This window comes from Vulpes lagopus, chromosome 23 (assembly GCF_018345385.1).
Source record: "Vulpes lagopus strain Blue_001 chromosome 23, ASM1834538v1, whole genome shotgun sequence".
Classification (NCBI taxonomy): Eukaryota; Metazoa; Chordata; class Mammalia; order Carnivora; family Canidae; genus Vulpes; species Vulpes lagopus.
In genome coordinates, this window is record NC_054846.1 from 41,244,904 (window position 1) to 41,259,842 (window position 14,939).

General features: G+C 47.8%; 1 protein-coding gene across 2 annotated transcripts; it reads right to left on the bottom strand.

Moving 5' to 3' along the window:
- Positions 1 to 4,548: 4,548 nt before the first annotated feature.
- Positions 4,549 to 14,930, bottom strand: MYF5 (myogenic factor 5). 2 transcript variants are annotated; one of them, XM_041738244.1, is made up of 4 exons: positions 13,893 to 14,930; positions 6,865 to 7,366; positions 6,184 to 6,259; positions 4,549 to 5,778 (listed from the first exon to the last, which is right to left on the bottom strand). In XM_041738244.1, the coding sequence occupies exons 2-4, from the start codon at positions 7,363 to 7,365 to the stop codon at positions 5,588 to 5,590; spliced, it is 768 nt and encodes a 255-aa protein (XP_041594178.1). In that variant the 5' UTR covers position 7,366; positions 13,893 to 14,930; the 3' UTR covers positions 4,549 to 5,587. The 2 variants fall into 2 exon arrangements, with proteins under 2 accessions (XP_041594178.1, XP_041594177.1); XM_041738243.1 differs by lacking the exon at positions 13,893 to 14,930 and having other exon boundaries at positions 6,865 to 7,502.
- Between the last annotated feature and the right edge of the window lie 9 nt (positions 14,931 to 14,939).

Genomic DNA, 14,939 nt, shown 5'->3' on the forward strand with positions numbered 1-14,939 from the left:
CCTGGGATCGTGACCTGAGCTGAAGGTAGATGCTTAACTGACTGAGCCACCCAGGTGCCCCTTGGGTACATGTTATTTTGAGATCTTAGAATCAGAGGGCATGATACCATGAAAGAGTTCAAGGGAAACTTCAAATTGATGCCTGAGCTGGCATCTAACAGATTGGAAGGTGAAGTGGAGGAAGGAAGAGCAATGCAGAGAGAATGTGGAAAGTTCCTTTGGCAAGAGGGAACACTTGATGACAAAGTGGCTGGTAAAGATCCCCTAGGTGGCTGGAGTGGAGACAGCAGGGACTTGACAATACCTCCACAAAGATGTAATGCTAGAGAGGTAGCTAGGAGTCAGACATGCAGAACCTGACAGTCCTCTTGAGTTTGTGGTCTATTGCTAATCTATATGCAATAAACTGGAGAAATGGGGTGGTTGAGATGATCAGATGAACATTCTGAGATTATAACTCTGGCTGGAATAGGCAGGGAAGATCAAAGAATGGTATTATGCAAGATTCTTTCAGTTTTAACAAAGTTCCCACTTACACTGGTTTAAGGGAAAAGAGAACTTGTTGGTCCCAAAACGGTACAGCACGGCCAACAGCAGATGCTCCAGTATAGTCGGATCTGGGTACTTAACCTCGTTTTCAGGTATGTAACTCTTGGCACCACAGGCACAGCTTGACTCTCTATTACATTGGCTTTTTTAGGTGGAATTTCCTCTCTTGGGGGTGAAATAGCAGCTGGCAACCTAGAGTAAAAACAAAATTCATGTATTATCTCCTAGCAGAGGGAGAACTCCCCCCACCCCCCATTAGTCAGCAGCTATCCCAGAACTGGCACTTGATGAACAACTTGGATCCATCCATGTTGGAACATGGAACATGGAACATCCAACTTGGAACAATCATAGATCCATCCATGAAACAATCCTTACGGCCAAAGAAGAAGACGTACTCATAGTCAGGCCTGAATGACTTGTTCACTTCTAGAGTTGGATGGCACAGGCAATCCCACCCGAACCATAGGGTCTGAGAAAAGGAAAGGGACAATCCCCAAAGAAAACCTTGGATGCTGTCTCCAGAAGTGGGAGATCAAAAAAAAAAAATATGGGGTGTGGGGGGGAGCAGGTTAAGAGGATATTACTACATTCCTGGATAGAGACAGCCACAGCTTGGATTGAAGGCAGGGGTTTGAGAGGAGTATTGGTTTGAGTATAGGTATTCTCCTATACTTAGGAGAATAAATGTATAGGATTTTGTAGGGAGTTAGACAAGAGGTTAAGGGAGATTGACTTATGAGAAGTCAACCCTAAACCTCATGTTGAGGTAACTGGTGATACCATTCACTGAGAGAAGCAACAGTGAAGAGGAGCCAGCTGGGTTATGGGATCGGGAGCCAGAGAGAACATCATGAGATGAAAGGGGAACACATCGAGTTGGACGTGCCACTGAGATATTCAAGAGATGTTAAGAACATACAGGAGTGAAGATCAGGAGAGGCCTCTGGGCTGCGGGTATTCTCTTGCCGAGAACAGGAACAGGCTACTGATCTGAAAGTCGTCTTGACTATGGATAGGGATAGAAGCAGAGCCACATTACACTGAATGAGTCAAATGGACGAAAGTTCAAGAAACAGAGGAAGCATGTACTGGTCAGTGTTGTAGATGAAACGTATCTACAAATTCATTACTATTTCTTCCATTGAAAAGGAGAGTTTAATTTGCTCCTCGGTGATTGTGGGCTGGCGTTAGGAACTTGCTTGACCAGAAGAATGTTCTGGAACTTCCAATGCTAGGTCTTAAGCATCAGGTGACCTCTGCCTGAACCTGCTGAAACATGTGCTATGGAGAAGCCTGATTAGCCAGTCCAAATACAGCCTTCTTAGGCAAATTATTAAACTGCTTAGCCTCAATTTCCTTATTTGCATAATGAGAAGTTCTCAATAATTACTAGTTGCTGCTTTATCATTAGTGCCCACTTTAATCTATAATGACATGAATTAAGTAGCATAAATGGAGTTAAAATTTGGCTTATTTTCCTATTTATAAAGAAATGATGCTTGTAGTATTCTAGCACTCTAATAATGTTAGTAGTAACTATTTGTAATCTCATCACAAACCATCATTTACCCCATTTTACAGATACGGCAAGTAAAAACTGAAAAGAGAGCAAGAAATTAATAATTCTAGGCCCAGTTTAGACTTTAGATTAAATGCTAGATCCTCTGGTCAGCGAATGTACCAGGTTAACAACTAAATCACTAGTCAACCAAAATATTTATAATCGAAATTCTTAAAGGAAATCGCTTTTTGCGACAATATAGAAACATTCAGGGGTGAAATTTTGAGGGCAGATTTTGCCACTTCAGCAGGGCTCTCTGAAGTCACAGATAGGTGTGCTCTAATATCCTTCCCAGAAATACCACCTCGGAAAGGCATGGAATTAAATTACTACTTTATTTTTTAAAGGATTTTATTTATTTATTCACGAGACACACAGAGAGAGGCAGAGGGAGAAGCAGGCTCCCTGCAGGGAGCCCCCTGTGGGACTCGATCCCGGGACCCCAGGATCACGACCTGACCTACAGGCAGATGCTCAACCGCTGAGCCACCCGGGCATCCCTAAATTACTCCTTTAATCTAGTAACTGTTATAACCCCAAAGAGAGAATTTCAGGGAAAATCTCTCTCAGATTAAGTAATTGTAGGAATGCCATGTTAGGGAGGAATTTGTGGGTATGAGATAGCCACTATTTTTGCCTAACTTGCATCTTCCAAATGAGCAAAACAAAACAGAAACAAAAAACAGGGGCAATCAGGACGCCTTGATTGGTGGAGCAGCTGGCTTCCAAAAAACGCTTCCCAGTTTCTATAACCTCAGGAGCCACAGGTTTCCTGTGTAACCCAGTAAGCTTGTGTTTCTCAGGCTTAGGGAGAAAGGGGTCTCCTTTTGACTCTATTTCCTGAGAGCCTTCCCCCTGCCAGGTCTGCAGATAGCAAGAGGAACATTTTCCTCTTTTCTCCTAGAAATATGCCCGTCGGTTGCATTCTCCCACCCACTGAGATGGACTGGGGGGGTAGGGGTAAATTCAGTGAGGCCCAACCATTCACTTGGGGGATTTATGGAAGGCAGCCCCCTGTCATTGCTGGAATATTTTGCCAGTGTCACTCCTCACTCCTCCCCATCCACTTCCTTGGAGAAGAGACTTTCCTGGGTCTGGGCTAGTGGAGAGCCAATTCTCGAAGGCCCCATGTCAAAAAAGTATATGGGACTGTGTGATACGTTGTGCCAAGTTGTGTGCTGGGGAGACACCAGCCTCCGAGGTTCATACACTGCAAATGAGAATAATCGAGTGCATTGGCATGGACGGTCTCATCTTCAATGACACAAGGATCACCACCTAGATTCACTCCAGACTGCCAGAGAGGCTAACTGAACACTCGGAGGCCCTATAATCTTCACCAAGAATATCAGACACATTTACAAGTCATAGAATTTTGGAAACATAGAAGAAAGAAAGTCAATTTTTATTCACTTGAATTAAAATTCCATGATATTCTCTGCTTGCTTGTATTAAATGGAACAAAGTAGGGTCATTTGTCTTAGACTTGAACTTTAAAAAATCGAACCAATCTTTGGATGGTTCCCTTTATTCTAATTCTACGGAGAATGACACATCCCCAATCTCTCCACAGAAGTGTGAAAAAGAGAGTGTACCTAGCACAGGGCCCATTGAGGGTGAATGACTCAAATTCATGCGGGAACTATGCATACATCTCTGTCGTGCCTTCCTGAATTCTCCTACCTCGAGGCCTCACACTCTCAGACCAAAGGTGGAGAACGATTGACCTCTGTGCCAAAAGTCAGCATCCCTATCAGGGCAGGATGCTAACAGAACAGGTGGCTACATTATCTGCTGAACTCAGCCCTTCATCTCTCCCTCCCTTTATAGAATAATTTCCATTCTTTTAAACCTCATTCCTGGACAAGCACAAGAAAAATCATATCGGAAAGAAGGGAAGAAGTTCCCGAGAACAGTATAATTGCCAAACTCTAGCAGAGTCTGGTTGATGATTACTATGCATGACATAATCCTTAGCCACTTTAAGTGAAAGCACAAATTAGAGAATGAAACAATTATCTTTTCTGTCTGTGAACAGTTAGTTTAGACGCTTCAAGGATATTTCCTTTGTATCTCTCCCACTGGTAAACTTGTGAGAATTATCTCAACGATCGTCTCAACCTATTTTCCACTCAATTGTTCCGTTTTTTAAAAATCTCAATCTTTGCTAAAGGAGATTTAAAGTGATGAACAATAAAAGAATGCATGGCCATCATACACACACACACACACACACACACACACACACACACAAATGCAATTAATAAAATCAAAAAGGCTGTGAAAAAAGGCAACCAATTGCAGGCTGTTTCACTTTACTATAGTTTGCGCAAGTTTTCTTATTCTAGTACTTAATAATACAAAAGAAATCAGTTCAATGCTTTTAAATATTTTATTGACAATATTAACATATTAATATATCGAGATATTTTCAGGCAAGTAGATAAAGTACGTATTATCTAACTCAAGATTCCTAACGTACCATAGGTATTAAAATGATGTAATATTGTACTTTCTTTTCGTTGAAACATGCCGTCTTGTACTGAATAACTTCTACTTTTCCTCCACGCACCCACAATTTGACATTAGATGGCACGTTGCTAAGATAAGGGAAAAATTGTATTTAGCAGGCTCCCATGAAAGCTGATTAAAATAGAAATGTTCTCTTCATTTGCGACATCAACAGGACCTCAGCTGCGACTGAGAGATGGTAAAGGTTCAAATGTATCCACAAAGCCAGCTATTTTGTTATTTTCAGGACCACCTTAAGGTTTTGTGTCAGTGATTGCTAATCCCATTAGGGGTGTTCTTTTTAAAAAAACATGAATCAGAATATTTCTTCGTCTAAACAGTTTTATTTATGGTGGAATTTCCAAAATTTCTTATTTCTTGAAATTATCCACAAAGTACTATTTTGTGCTTACATTAACAAGATGCATTCCTTATAAGCAAAGACCAAAATAGATACTGTTAGGCAGTGTTGTTACGTTCTTAATACAATATCACCAAAAGGTTAATAGGAAAACAAAAGTTAAATATATTTAAGGTTTCCTGTAACTGATTTCCAGCTGTCCTAATGTTTTAAAGAAAAAAAAATAAAGATCTAACATCAGACATAATATTTTGATTAGCAATATTTATAAAAAATATATAAGTTAAGCATTGCAACAAGCTATCTTCAATGAATTGCCCCCTATCGGAAAGAATATTATTGGAGCTATATATCTAAAGCGAAGAAGGAGCTAAAGGAGGAGGTGGAGGAGGAGGAGGAGGAGAAAAGGAATAAAGTATTAATTGCAAAGGTGACTTTTTAGTTAAATACACTTTCGTATAAAGTGGCAAGATGGTATTTACACATTTACAATGCAAAGGAAATCTTTATATACAACTTGTCTTGCTCTTGAACTTTCGGGGCTTCCTTCCTCCTGCGTAATAGGCCCTCCTCATGGAACTGATCTAGACTAGACTTTCAGTTCATAGCACATGATAGATGAGCCTGGAACCAGAGGCCCCCGGAGTTGCAGGCTGGGAATCCGTGCCGGCAACTGGGGAGAGGGAGGCCGGGTCCTGGAGAGGCAATCCAGGTTGCTCGGAGTTGGTGATTCGATCCACTATGCTGGATAAACAATCCAAGCTGGATAAGGAGCTTTTATCTGTGGCATATACTAAGAACACAAGGAGAAAACCATTAAAAAAAAAAAAAATCCCAGATAGAGAGACTGGCTTTCTGGCCCCGTAAACAGTATAGGTCAGCAACTTTGACCCCCAGAGGTCAGGTGGTCACAGAAAGCCGGACGTGGACATTTGCAACAAATATCCAGCCACTCATGGGCGTGAACGTAGGGGGCGGAGAAGCCTCCTAGTAAAATTGCCAGCAAAAGCACACACGTGTGCGTCTATGAGGGGGGTTTTGACCAAAAGATGTGCGTGATTGTGCCAAAACCTCCCCATAGGAAGCATCCTTTGTATTCCCTTCTCCAGTACAGCCTGGGAAACCAGACTGCTTTGACAGGCCCCACTGCGAAGTCGACCTGATTCTTAAACTCCTCTGAGGTCCCATCAATTCTTACCATTTGGCCCATCAGGACAGTAGATGCTGTCAAAACTGCTGCTCTTTCTGGACCAGACAGGGCTGTTACATTCGGGCTGCGACACAAGACACAAAGCAAGTGTGTTTGCAGGGCTTGGCAAAAGATGCTCCGACCTGTGCTTGACCACTAGGTCCGCGGGGGGCGGGGGCCCCTCAATCCCCTTCGTGGCCTCCCCAGGTCCTAAGGGCTGCGAGGTCAGACTCTGCGGCCTCAGAGGAGAGGGCCCCGCAAGGGGAAGCGGGCGGGGGTGGAATTCAGCAGCAATGTGCGTGGGGTTAACCATGCAAAATGGATTGGGGCAGAAGGAAGCCACAGTAATTCAGGGAGAGAATACTTTCCCAGGGCAAAAACCCATTAAAACCTGGCAGGGACGGAGCAAAGGCCCTCTGAGAAGAATGCAGCCCCATCTCTCTCCAGCAGGGCCTCAGCAGGGCAGGGACCGGGCCGGGGGCACAAACGTGTCACCGGTCACTGGCCACCTCGCTCGCATGCCCACCCTCCCTCCGACCTTCCGAGAACCTGGGCTGAGGGCAAGAAGACATCCCGCTCGACAGCTGTTGCCTGGCACCCTTCCAGTGGGGCAAGCCCCCCTGCCCTCGGGCACCCCCCTCTCCACCGGTAACTACTGACTGGGGCTAAGGGGGGTGCAGGGGCTCCTACCAGGCCGTCGGAGCAGCTGGACGTGGGGCTGGTGGGCTCGGAGCAGCTGGGCGCCGCCAGGCCCAAGTAGGTCTGCACCTGCTCGCGCAGCAGCTCCTGCAGGCTCTCGATGTAGCGGATGGCGTTCCGGAGGATCTCCACCTTGGGCAGCCGCTGGTTGGGGTTGGTCGTGGTGCACCTCTTGAGCGTCTCGAAGGCCTGGTTGACCTTCTTCAGGCGTCTCCTCTCGCGCATGGTGGCCGCCTTCCGCCGGTCGGTGGTCGTGGACTTCCTCTTGCACGCCTTGCAGGCCCACAGGAGGCAGTGGCCCGCCTGGTGGTGGCCCGTGGGGGCTCGCACGTGCTCGTCCTCGTCGGGGCCCGGCAGCGCCGCTCTGCGCGCCCCGAAGGCGGCCCCCCTGGCCTCCAGCTCGTCTCCGAAGTCGCCCTCGGGGGACGGGATGCAGGCGCCGTCGTAGAAGTACTCGGAGGGCGAGAAGGGGCAGCCGTCCATCACGTCCATGCTGAAGCCAGGGGTGCGTGCGCCCAGGAGTGGCGGCGAGAGGGAGGGGAGACGGGAGAGGGGGGAGAGGCGGGAGAGGCGGGAGAGGGGGGAGAGATGGGAGAGATGAGGAGAGATGGGAGAGATGGGAGAGATGGGGAGAAGGGGGAGAGATGGGAGAGATGGGGAGAGATGGGGAGATATGGGAGAGATGGGAGAGATGGGAGATGGGAGAGATGGGGAGAAGGGGGAGAGATGGGAGAGATGGGGAGAAGGGGGAGAGATGGGGAGAGATGGGGAGAGATGGGAGAGATGGGGGAGATGGGAGAGATGGGGAGAGATGGGAGATATGGGAGAGATGAAAGAGATGGGGAGAGATGGAGAGAAAAGGGCGAGATTGGAGAGATGGGGAGAGATGGAGAGAGATGGGAGAGATGAAAGAGATGGAGAGAGATGGAGAGAAAAGGGAGAGATGGGGAGAGATGGGAGAAATGGGGAGAGATGGAGAGAAAAGGGAGAGATGGGAGAGATTGGGAGAGACGGAAGAGATGGGGAGAGATGGGGAGAGATGGGGAGAGATGGGAGAGATGGGGAGAAAGGGGAGAGACAGGAGAGACGGGAGAGACGGAGAGACGCCGCCTGCGCGGGCGGCTGGGTCGGGGCTCCGCAGCTCCGCGGGGCGAGCGCCTGGGGCCCGGGCCGGGTGAGCCGGGCTTGGGGCTCCTTATATACTCCGGGGAGGGAGGGAGGGAGGCCGCCCCCGCGGCCCCGCACTATTAGCATATCCCGCCGCGGCCCCGGAGCCGATTTGCTGTTTACGGGCCCCTCGGACTAATGGTTTTCCAGCGGCGCGGCCTCGGCGGGGCGCCCCCACCCCCGCCCTTGCGTGCACTCCCTGGAGCCCCTGGACCCCGGGGTCACTTAAAGACGCGTGCAGACAAAGGGACGAGGTCCGTCCGACTCTTCGGAGCCGCTCGGACCTAAAAGCTACGCCCCGACGCGCCTCCCTGCCTTCCCGATCCTGGACGTGAGCACGCACCTTATTTTTAGGTGCTTTCTGTGCTCTACACGAACTTTAGTTAGCTCAGGGATTTGGGGTTTTTTGTTTGTTTTTTGTTTTTTTTCCCCCCCAATCAGTGGATCGAATAACGGTTGCTAAAAGCTTGGAGGCGACGCTCCGAATCGTGGAGTGAAGCTAGGTTCTTAAACATCGGTGGTGTTTGATGAGAAAGTCACCTTGGGGCCCGGGGCTCCCGGATGGGGCGGGGGGGGGTCCTTCCGAGCCCCCCCCACCCAGCGCCCTTCTGCACCAGCTCCCGGGCGCCTCCTCCTGGGGTCGGGCCTCTGCGGGGACCGAGCTTCAGGGGCGACGCCTCCCTCCCTCCAGGGCCCGGCTGCCTTTCTCCCCTTTCCGCTCCGCCCTGCCAGTGCCACAGACTAAACAGCCAGGCCGGGCTGCGGGGTCGCTAATTTTCTGCTTTCAGGGGAGCTAACACCGTTACAGATGCATCCCAGCTGCCGGCCCCGCCGTCCTGCGCTCGTGTAACATTTCCAACTCAGGCCTTGAGTGACTTCACACCACGTTGGCGACCAAAGCCTCTTCCAGAAAAGCAGTCGCAGCGGGGTCTTTGGAGCCTTGGTGGGTAGAAGCTGGGAGGGGAGGGCTCCCCTTGATGTAGGACTGAACCTATGAATCGGCTTCTGCCGGTGCTCTTCCACCCTTCACCCCACTTCCAGACCCCCTGGGTGCAGGTGGGAGGCAGGGAGTGCTGTCTGTGTACAGGAAAAGCCAGGACTTGAGGTCTAGGCACCAGGGCTTGTGACCCCATTAAAATAGGAGGGAGTGTTCTCCTCTCCATCTGGAGTCACCCAGTCCCCTAAGCGATTGTGGCTCCAGAGTTGGGGGAAAGGGGACGCTCTTTTCTATTATTTATGCCTAAAGTTATTTTCTGCAAGCAACCCTGGCAAGTAGAGTGTCCATCACTTAGGTGTCACTAAGGTTAGCTACAACATGGGTGTGTGCGTGTGTGTGTGTGTGTGTGTGTGTGCTCTGCTCCCCTTTCCCACACTCATTCATCCCTAAGACACAGACACCACCAGGGCCTTGAGAATCACGCTCCCTTTCACACCAGTGGGCTGCCTCACTGGGGCGTGGGGGGCATCTGCCTGCACCTTACTTAGGACCATAACCCAGGGGATGCCTTTGACATGAACAGTGTACCCAGGGCTCCGCTAGATACCAGAGTCAAGTTCCTAAAGGACCCAGGGGAATGAAGGACTCCAACCCCACAGTGGGGGGGGGGGGAAGCCCTCCACGTGGGGAGATGGTCTCCCCCAGGGTACTTGGAGCCCCAACACTCAGCACCCCCACTTTCCCTGGCTCCGCAGGGCAGATGTTAGCCCAGATGCATGCTGCAGGCAACAGTCAGCCCCAAGTGGAAGGTGTGCTGCACTGGCCCGTCAGCTGATTTCTTGACACCAGGCCCCCAGCGCGCTAGGGACCCCCCCAACCCCCCACCTGCGGTGCAGGATGTTCCATGCACACACTTATTAAGACCTTTTCCTATTTGCCAAGCAGTGTGGTCACCGCCTGGCAGGTGTTCATTCATTTCCTCCTCTCCAGGACCCTGGTTTTGCAAGATGGGCTCCGGGAGGGAGCTCCAAGGGCAGGGAATTCGCCCTCCCCCCCCCGCCCCCGGGCACCCTGGGGTCACCCTGGGAGCCCGAGGAGCGGAGACCCGCAGGGGGGTGCAGCCACCGCGGCTCCCAAGGGCCCGGGGCTGTGCCCGGTAAGATGACCTCGGGGCGGCTGGGCCAGAGGGCCGCGGGGACACCAGCGCCCCGACCTGGGACTGGCTGGGGGCGTGACCAGGGCGGGGCCCTTGGGGCTCCGGCGCTGAGGACAGGAGCTCGAAATAGCAGAGGAAGGAACGGCCCTGACTTAGGCCGCTGTCCAGGGCGAGGGAGGAAGGGAGGGAGAGAGAGAAAGAACAACAGTAACAAAAAATACAAAAAATACAAAAAAATACAAAAAAACCCCTAAACAAACAAACAAACAAAAAACACAAGTCTACAAAGAGGGAAGGAAGGGAAGGAAGCCAGCGCCTGGTCCCCCAGGTCGGGAGAGTTTCTGCAGCTCTTCCGAGGGGGATACTGTGAAAGAGAAAATGAGAAAAACTGGGTGAGCGATGCAGAGAAAAAAAAAGGTTTTGAGTGGGGAAAATAATGATGAAAAAAAGTTGAAAATCACTAAAGAGAGAGAGAGAGAGAGAGAGAGTGAGAGTGCTACTGACTATTTGGGTGCTCTTACTCAAAATCAGAACAGACTGACTTTTGGTCCTCGTAGAAAAGAATAAAAATACAACCTGTTTCCCACTCTTTCTTCAGGGAAGTGGATTTTCTACGTGCAGGGGAGGCTCCCGTGTATTTAGGGGGCAACTGCGCCCCGAGGAACCGGCATTCCAACAGTGACTATAGGGAAAGCCTCTCAGTAGGCGGGGAAGGAGGACAAGCCATGCATCGATGCATCGTGTTATAAGTGAATGCCACCCAAGGTTCAAATCTATCGATAGTTTTAATTTTTTTTTTCACTTGACATTCTGAAGGAAAATAAATGCATGTTTTGATTTTTCTTACAATTTAGACTCAGCAGGTTTTTAACTGCATAGACCCGTAAGTAATCACCAACCTTCTTTTTTTTTCTTTTTCTTTTCTGAGAACCTATTTTAGTTTAAGTGTTATGGCGACAATCCTAGTGTTGATGGACAGACCCCACCAGCGGAATGATGCTCCCAGCTTCCTTTCCTAGGAAACTTTGCCTACCCTAGGAATTCGGCATTATTGCAAATTTTTCTATGCTTCTCTCAGCGGGAGAAACCAAATACACATAGCAAGAGAAGTCCATTTCAATTCACGTCTGCCTCTATCTGCGACCCTTTATCAACTCCTGGACGAAGGGAGTGGTTCTAGAGATTTTTGCTTATCATATATGACTTCACAATGTGCTAAACAATTTCAAACTGTTGTTAGTTCTGGGAACCAGGCACACCTAAGTAAACACATTAGTACCTGCCAAAGCTGCTGGAAGAATTTGTGGAGAAGACAGCTGAGGAAGACATTGGCCTCGGCTTGAATTCGAAGACTCCCAGGAGAGATCAAAGGCCTATGAAGGGACTTAGAGCAGCCTTGAGAGTAGAGAAAGGAGCCAGTCCTTGCAGCATTATCTTTGTTTCAGCACATGGCATAGCCATTCTGAACTGAGAAGCCAAGCTGACTCTGAACTAGGCTTGCAAAACATTGCTTTTTCAGAATGAAACCTCTGGGGCTGAGGGGTCATCTTTTGTTAGCACTGCTTTTGAGTTTAAGGGAGTGAGTGGAAGGGTCTTTTGGGGAAATGTCTTGTTGGCTTGGCTCTTTGAGGAAGCACCGTGTTATTGCTAATTTACTAATGCATTAGGTTAGGAAATGAGATATTCAGAGTTTAAACTCAAATATTCTTAAAATATTTTTTTTCCAGGTAGTGTGTTCTGGGAAGAGAGTTTGGAGATGAATACATGATATAAAATCTTACTTATTAAGAGAAAAGCACAAATGGCTATATTCTAACTTGGAGTCAAAAATGTCTTAGTAAGGATAGAGTGCACTTTAGTAACCCAAAACTTCTCTGGCAATCTCAACAGTAGTTGAGAACGTTGAACACTGAATTTCAGCGCCATGCTCCCCTCCCCCATACATATGAAGGAGTCTAATATATATTTATATAGTCTCATATGTATATAATATGTATATAATGCCATTAGACATAAGTGAATTTCCATTATGTTCGGGTTTGGAATTTGATGCTTCAGGTGTGATGATTAAAGTTAGTTTGAAAAAGCTGACATTTGACATAAATTATTTGTATAGTGCTATAAAAAAAAAGAAAAGAACTCATTTTAAAAATATTTGACAACTCTATGCCTACCTCTGGAAAACAGGCTCAGTTTAAATGCCAAATTGCTTATCTTCACTAAGTTATTATATCTTGATTTTCTGCTTCCATGGCCTTGTTTGTTTTGGCTGTGGCTTTAGTAAAGATTACCATCATTAATATCAAATAAAAACATTTTAATTGCAAACACACCAAGGATTTCATTGGAAAGCCTCATATGTCAACTATAGCAGTGGAGGTCACATGAAGTCTTTGGGAAATATTTGCTCTATTTAACGAAGAGACCTCTATAGGCAAACTTATTCCAAACAATTTCTCAAGTTACCTAGCTAGGAGAGATAGAGAAGATTTGGTTTGTGAAGACTGAATAGAATCCATCAGCAAATAAAGTCCATGAATTGATTAAAAAAAAAAAAAACATTCTGCTGCTAAACAGTTTATAACACAGATCTTACTATAAATACACGTGCAGTCATGAAGTAAATGAATTCACCTGGTTAATTCCGATATTTGATTTCAGTTGTGGCATGAATCTGTGGCACATATATATATATACCTATATTTTAGGCACATCTTTATTTTATATATATTACATATATATAATATGTAATGTGTATACATACAATGCATATATAGACATACACATTTTAGGGAAATTCTCTATTGATTCTCTAGAAAAAAATCGTAGATCCATGATTAATGAATGTACACACCATTCAAACATATTCATATTCATACATATTCTGATTGGATAATTTGAAATGCTCTACTGCTTATCTTTAATTAATTTACGCCCTAATTTGGAGTTCACTAGCTAGTCACTTTTGAGAAAGAACCTCTGGAAAACAATTGCTAAAGAGAGCCCAATTTTTCTAGGCCATAAGTGGTCTTTCTTATTTGCTAAGGCTTCTCTTCCAGGGTGCAGGGCGATTGAGAAAACAAGCTTGAAGCCACTGATACTCACTGGCTCAAAGCCCTGGCTCTGCACTTACTAATGCAAGAAACTCTTCAGTTCCAAAGAAACCTTTTCTCAAAAGAAATACAAGTTTCTTTCACAGAAGTCATTGTAGGATTATGAGTTCATATGTAAAATGCTAAGAGTCACTCATATTGCTACTGAATTCCCTGTCATGAATATTTTCCCCCAAACAGTGCCATCAAGGCAGCAAACAGTATTTGAAGAACTGTGGCTTTTGGTGGAAGAGAAGCCTTTTGATGGTCAGTGTAAGGAAAAAAGGGAGAGCTGACATTTAGTATGGACTTAGTGCTGTGCTTTGGCTATAAACCCTTTCTGTGTGTATCTCGCTGAAATCTTCACACCCCTGAGTTAGGCACCATTGCTGTTGTCACCACGATTTCACAAATGAGGAAACTGGAAGCAGAGAGGAGCTGGGACAGCCCAAGGCTCCACAGTAGCAACCTGGCTTCCAGCTCCGCAAGGCAGTGCCCCCAGCAACTCAGCAGTTACAGCCCGGAGCACTCCCGCCTGCTTTTCCCAAACCGCTGGGAGAGCTTATGTGTCGGGGTCAGCTGCCTCTAGGGACCTTTCTGTGCTTTGGTAAGTGTTCTAGGAGAAAAGAGAATCATCCAGGTGCTCAGAAGACAAAGTGACCCTTACCCCCAGAGAGAGGCCTTCAAGAGACAGAAAAGGGGCAGGCTACTGCTCCATGCCTGCAGGAGGCGCTGTCCGTGGTGGTATCTGGGACTTCTGCAGTGTGCAACCCCAACGTCAGGACAGGGCTGTCAAGAAGCAAAGTTGGGCTGGGGAATATTGAATTTGATTAGATTCTCACACTCGCAGACCTAGCACTGGCTGCGGGGCAACAGAGGGAAGGAAGCAGTTGAGAGTGGCGAGGGGTGCTGGATGAAGGTGCCCCCGACAGAAGGTGAGCGGCAAGTACTCCAAGGAAGGGCTTGGCCTCTCTTCTGCTTCACTCCCCACTGCGATTCTTGGTGGTCGCTTCTTCCTGAAGTTACAGGATAAACAAACCTGGCACACGTTGTAAAATCGTGGTGGTGAGGAGCTCCCGGGGCTTTGAGCCCCTCTGGGGGCCTTGCTGTTTGGTCCAGCTAAGAGGTTTCATGTGTGTTGTGGTTGCCTTTTGCCCTCAGCCATTAACCCTTCCCTGCCTTGAAGCACCCGGTCCAGGGAGCAGCCCACCCCACCTCAAGGGACAGACTGTTCCCTTCTTTAATCTTCCTATTTGCAAAACAAACCCCAGCCGCCGGTGGAGGCTGGTGCAGTCTTCTAACCGCCAGTCTAGTTCAAGAAAACTAGTGAGGGCCCCCCCCCCACCTGGCTGGGAGGCCAGGGCGCCTCCTGCAGACTCTGACCAAGGCTTCTCAGTGGAAGGCCAGGCCTGGAAAGTCAAGGAGGGAAAGGCATTTGGGGCTATGTTAGCTCATGACCCTTTCAGGCAGTGCCACTTGTGTGGCACTCTCTTACCGGATTGCAAACTTTGGCTCAGGAAGGCTCACTCAGGCCTCCAGGGATAGGGCCGTGCAAACAGAAAAGGGATGCTGATAAAAGGCGAAAGGCGACAGTCCTGGCTCTGCCTCACTTGTAACCACAGGGGTGAGATCCCTCCGAGACAGAAATGCAGACAGAGGAAAGCCACCCATTTTCTTCCCTTTAAACCAGCCTTTAGGAACACACCCCAATAAA

Excerpts from the sequence above, each read along its gene's own strand:
- MYF5 (XM_041738244.1), bottom strand. The coding sequence starts at position 7,365 with ATGGACGTGATGGACGGCTGCCCCTTCTCGCCCTCCGAGTACTTCTAC. Across the intron at positions 6,260-6,864 it reads CCAGCTGCTCCGACGGCCTG|CCCGAATGTAACAGCCCTGT; the intron begins GTAGGAGCCCCT and ends CTTGTGTCGCAG. Across the intron at positions 5,779-6,183 it reads CTGTCCTGATGGGCCAAATG|TATATGCCACAGATAAAAGC; the intron begins GTAAGAATTGAT and ends TTGTGTTCTTAG.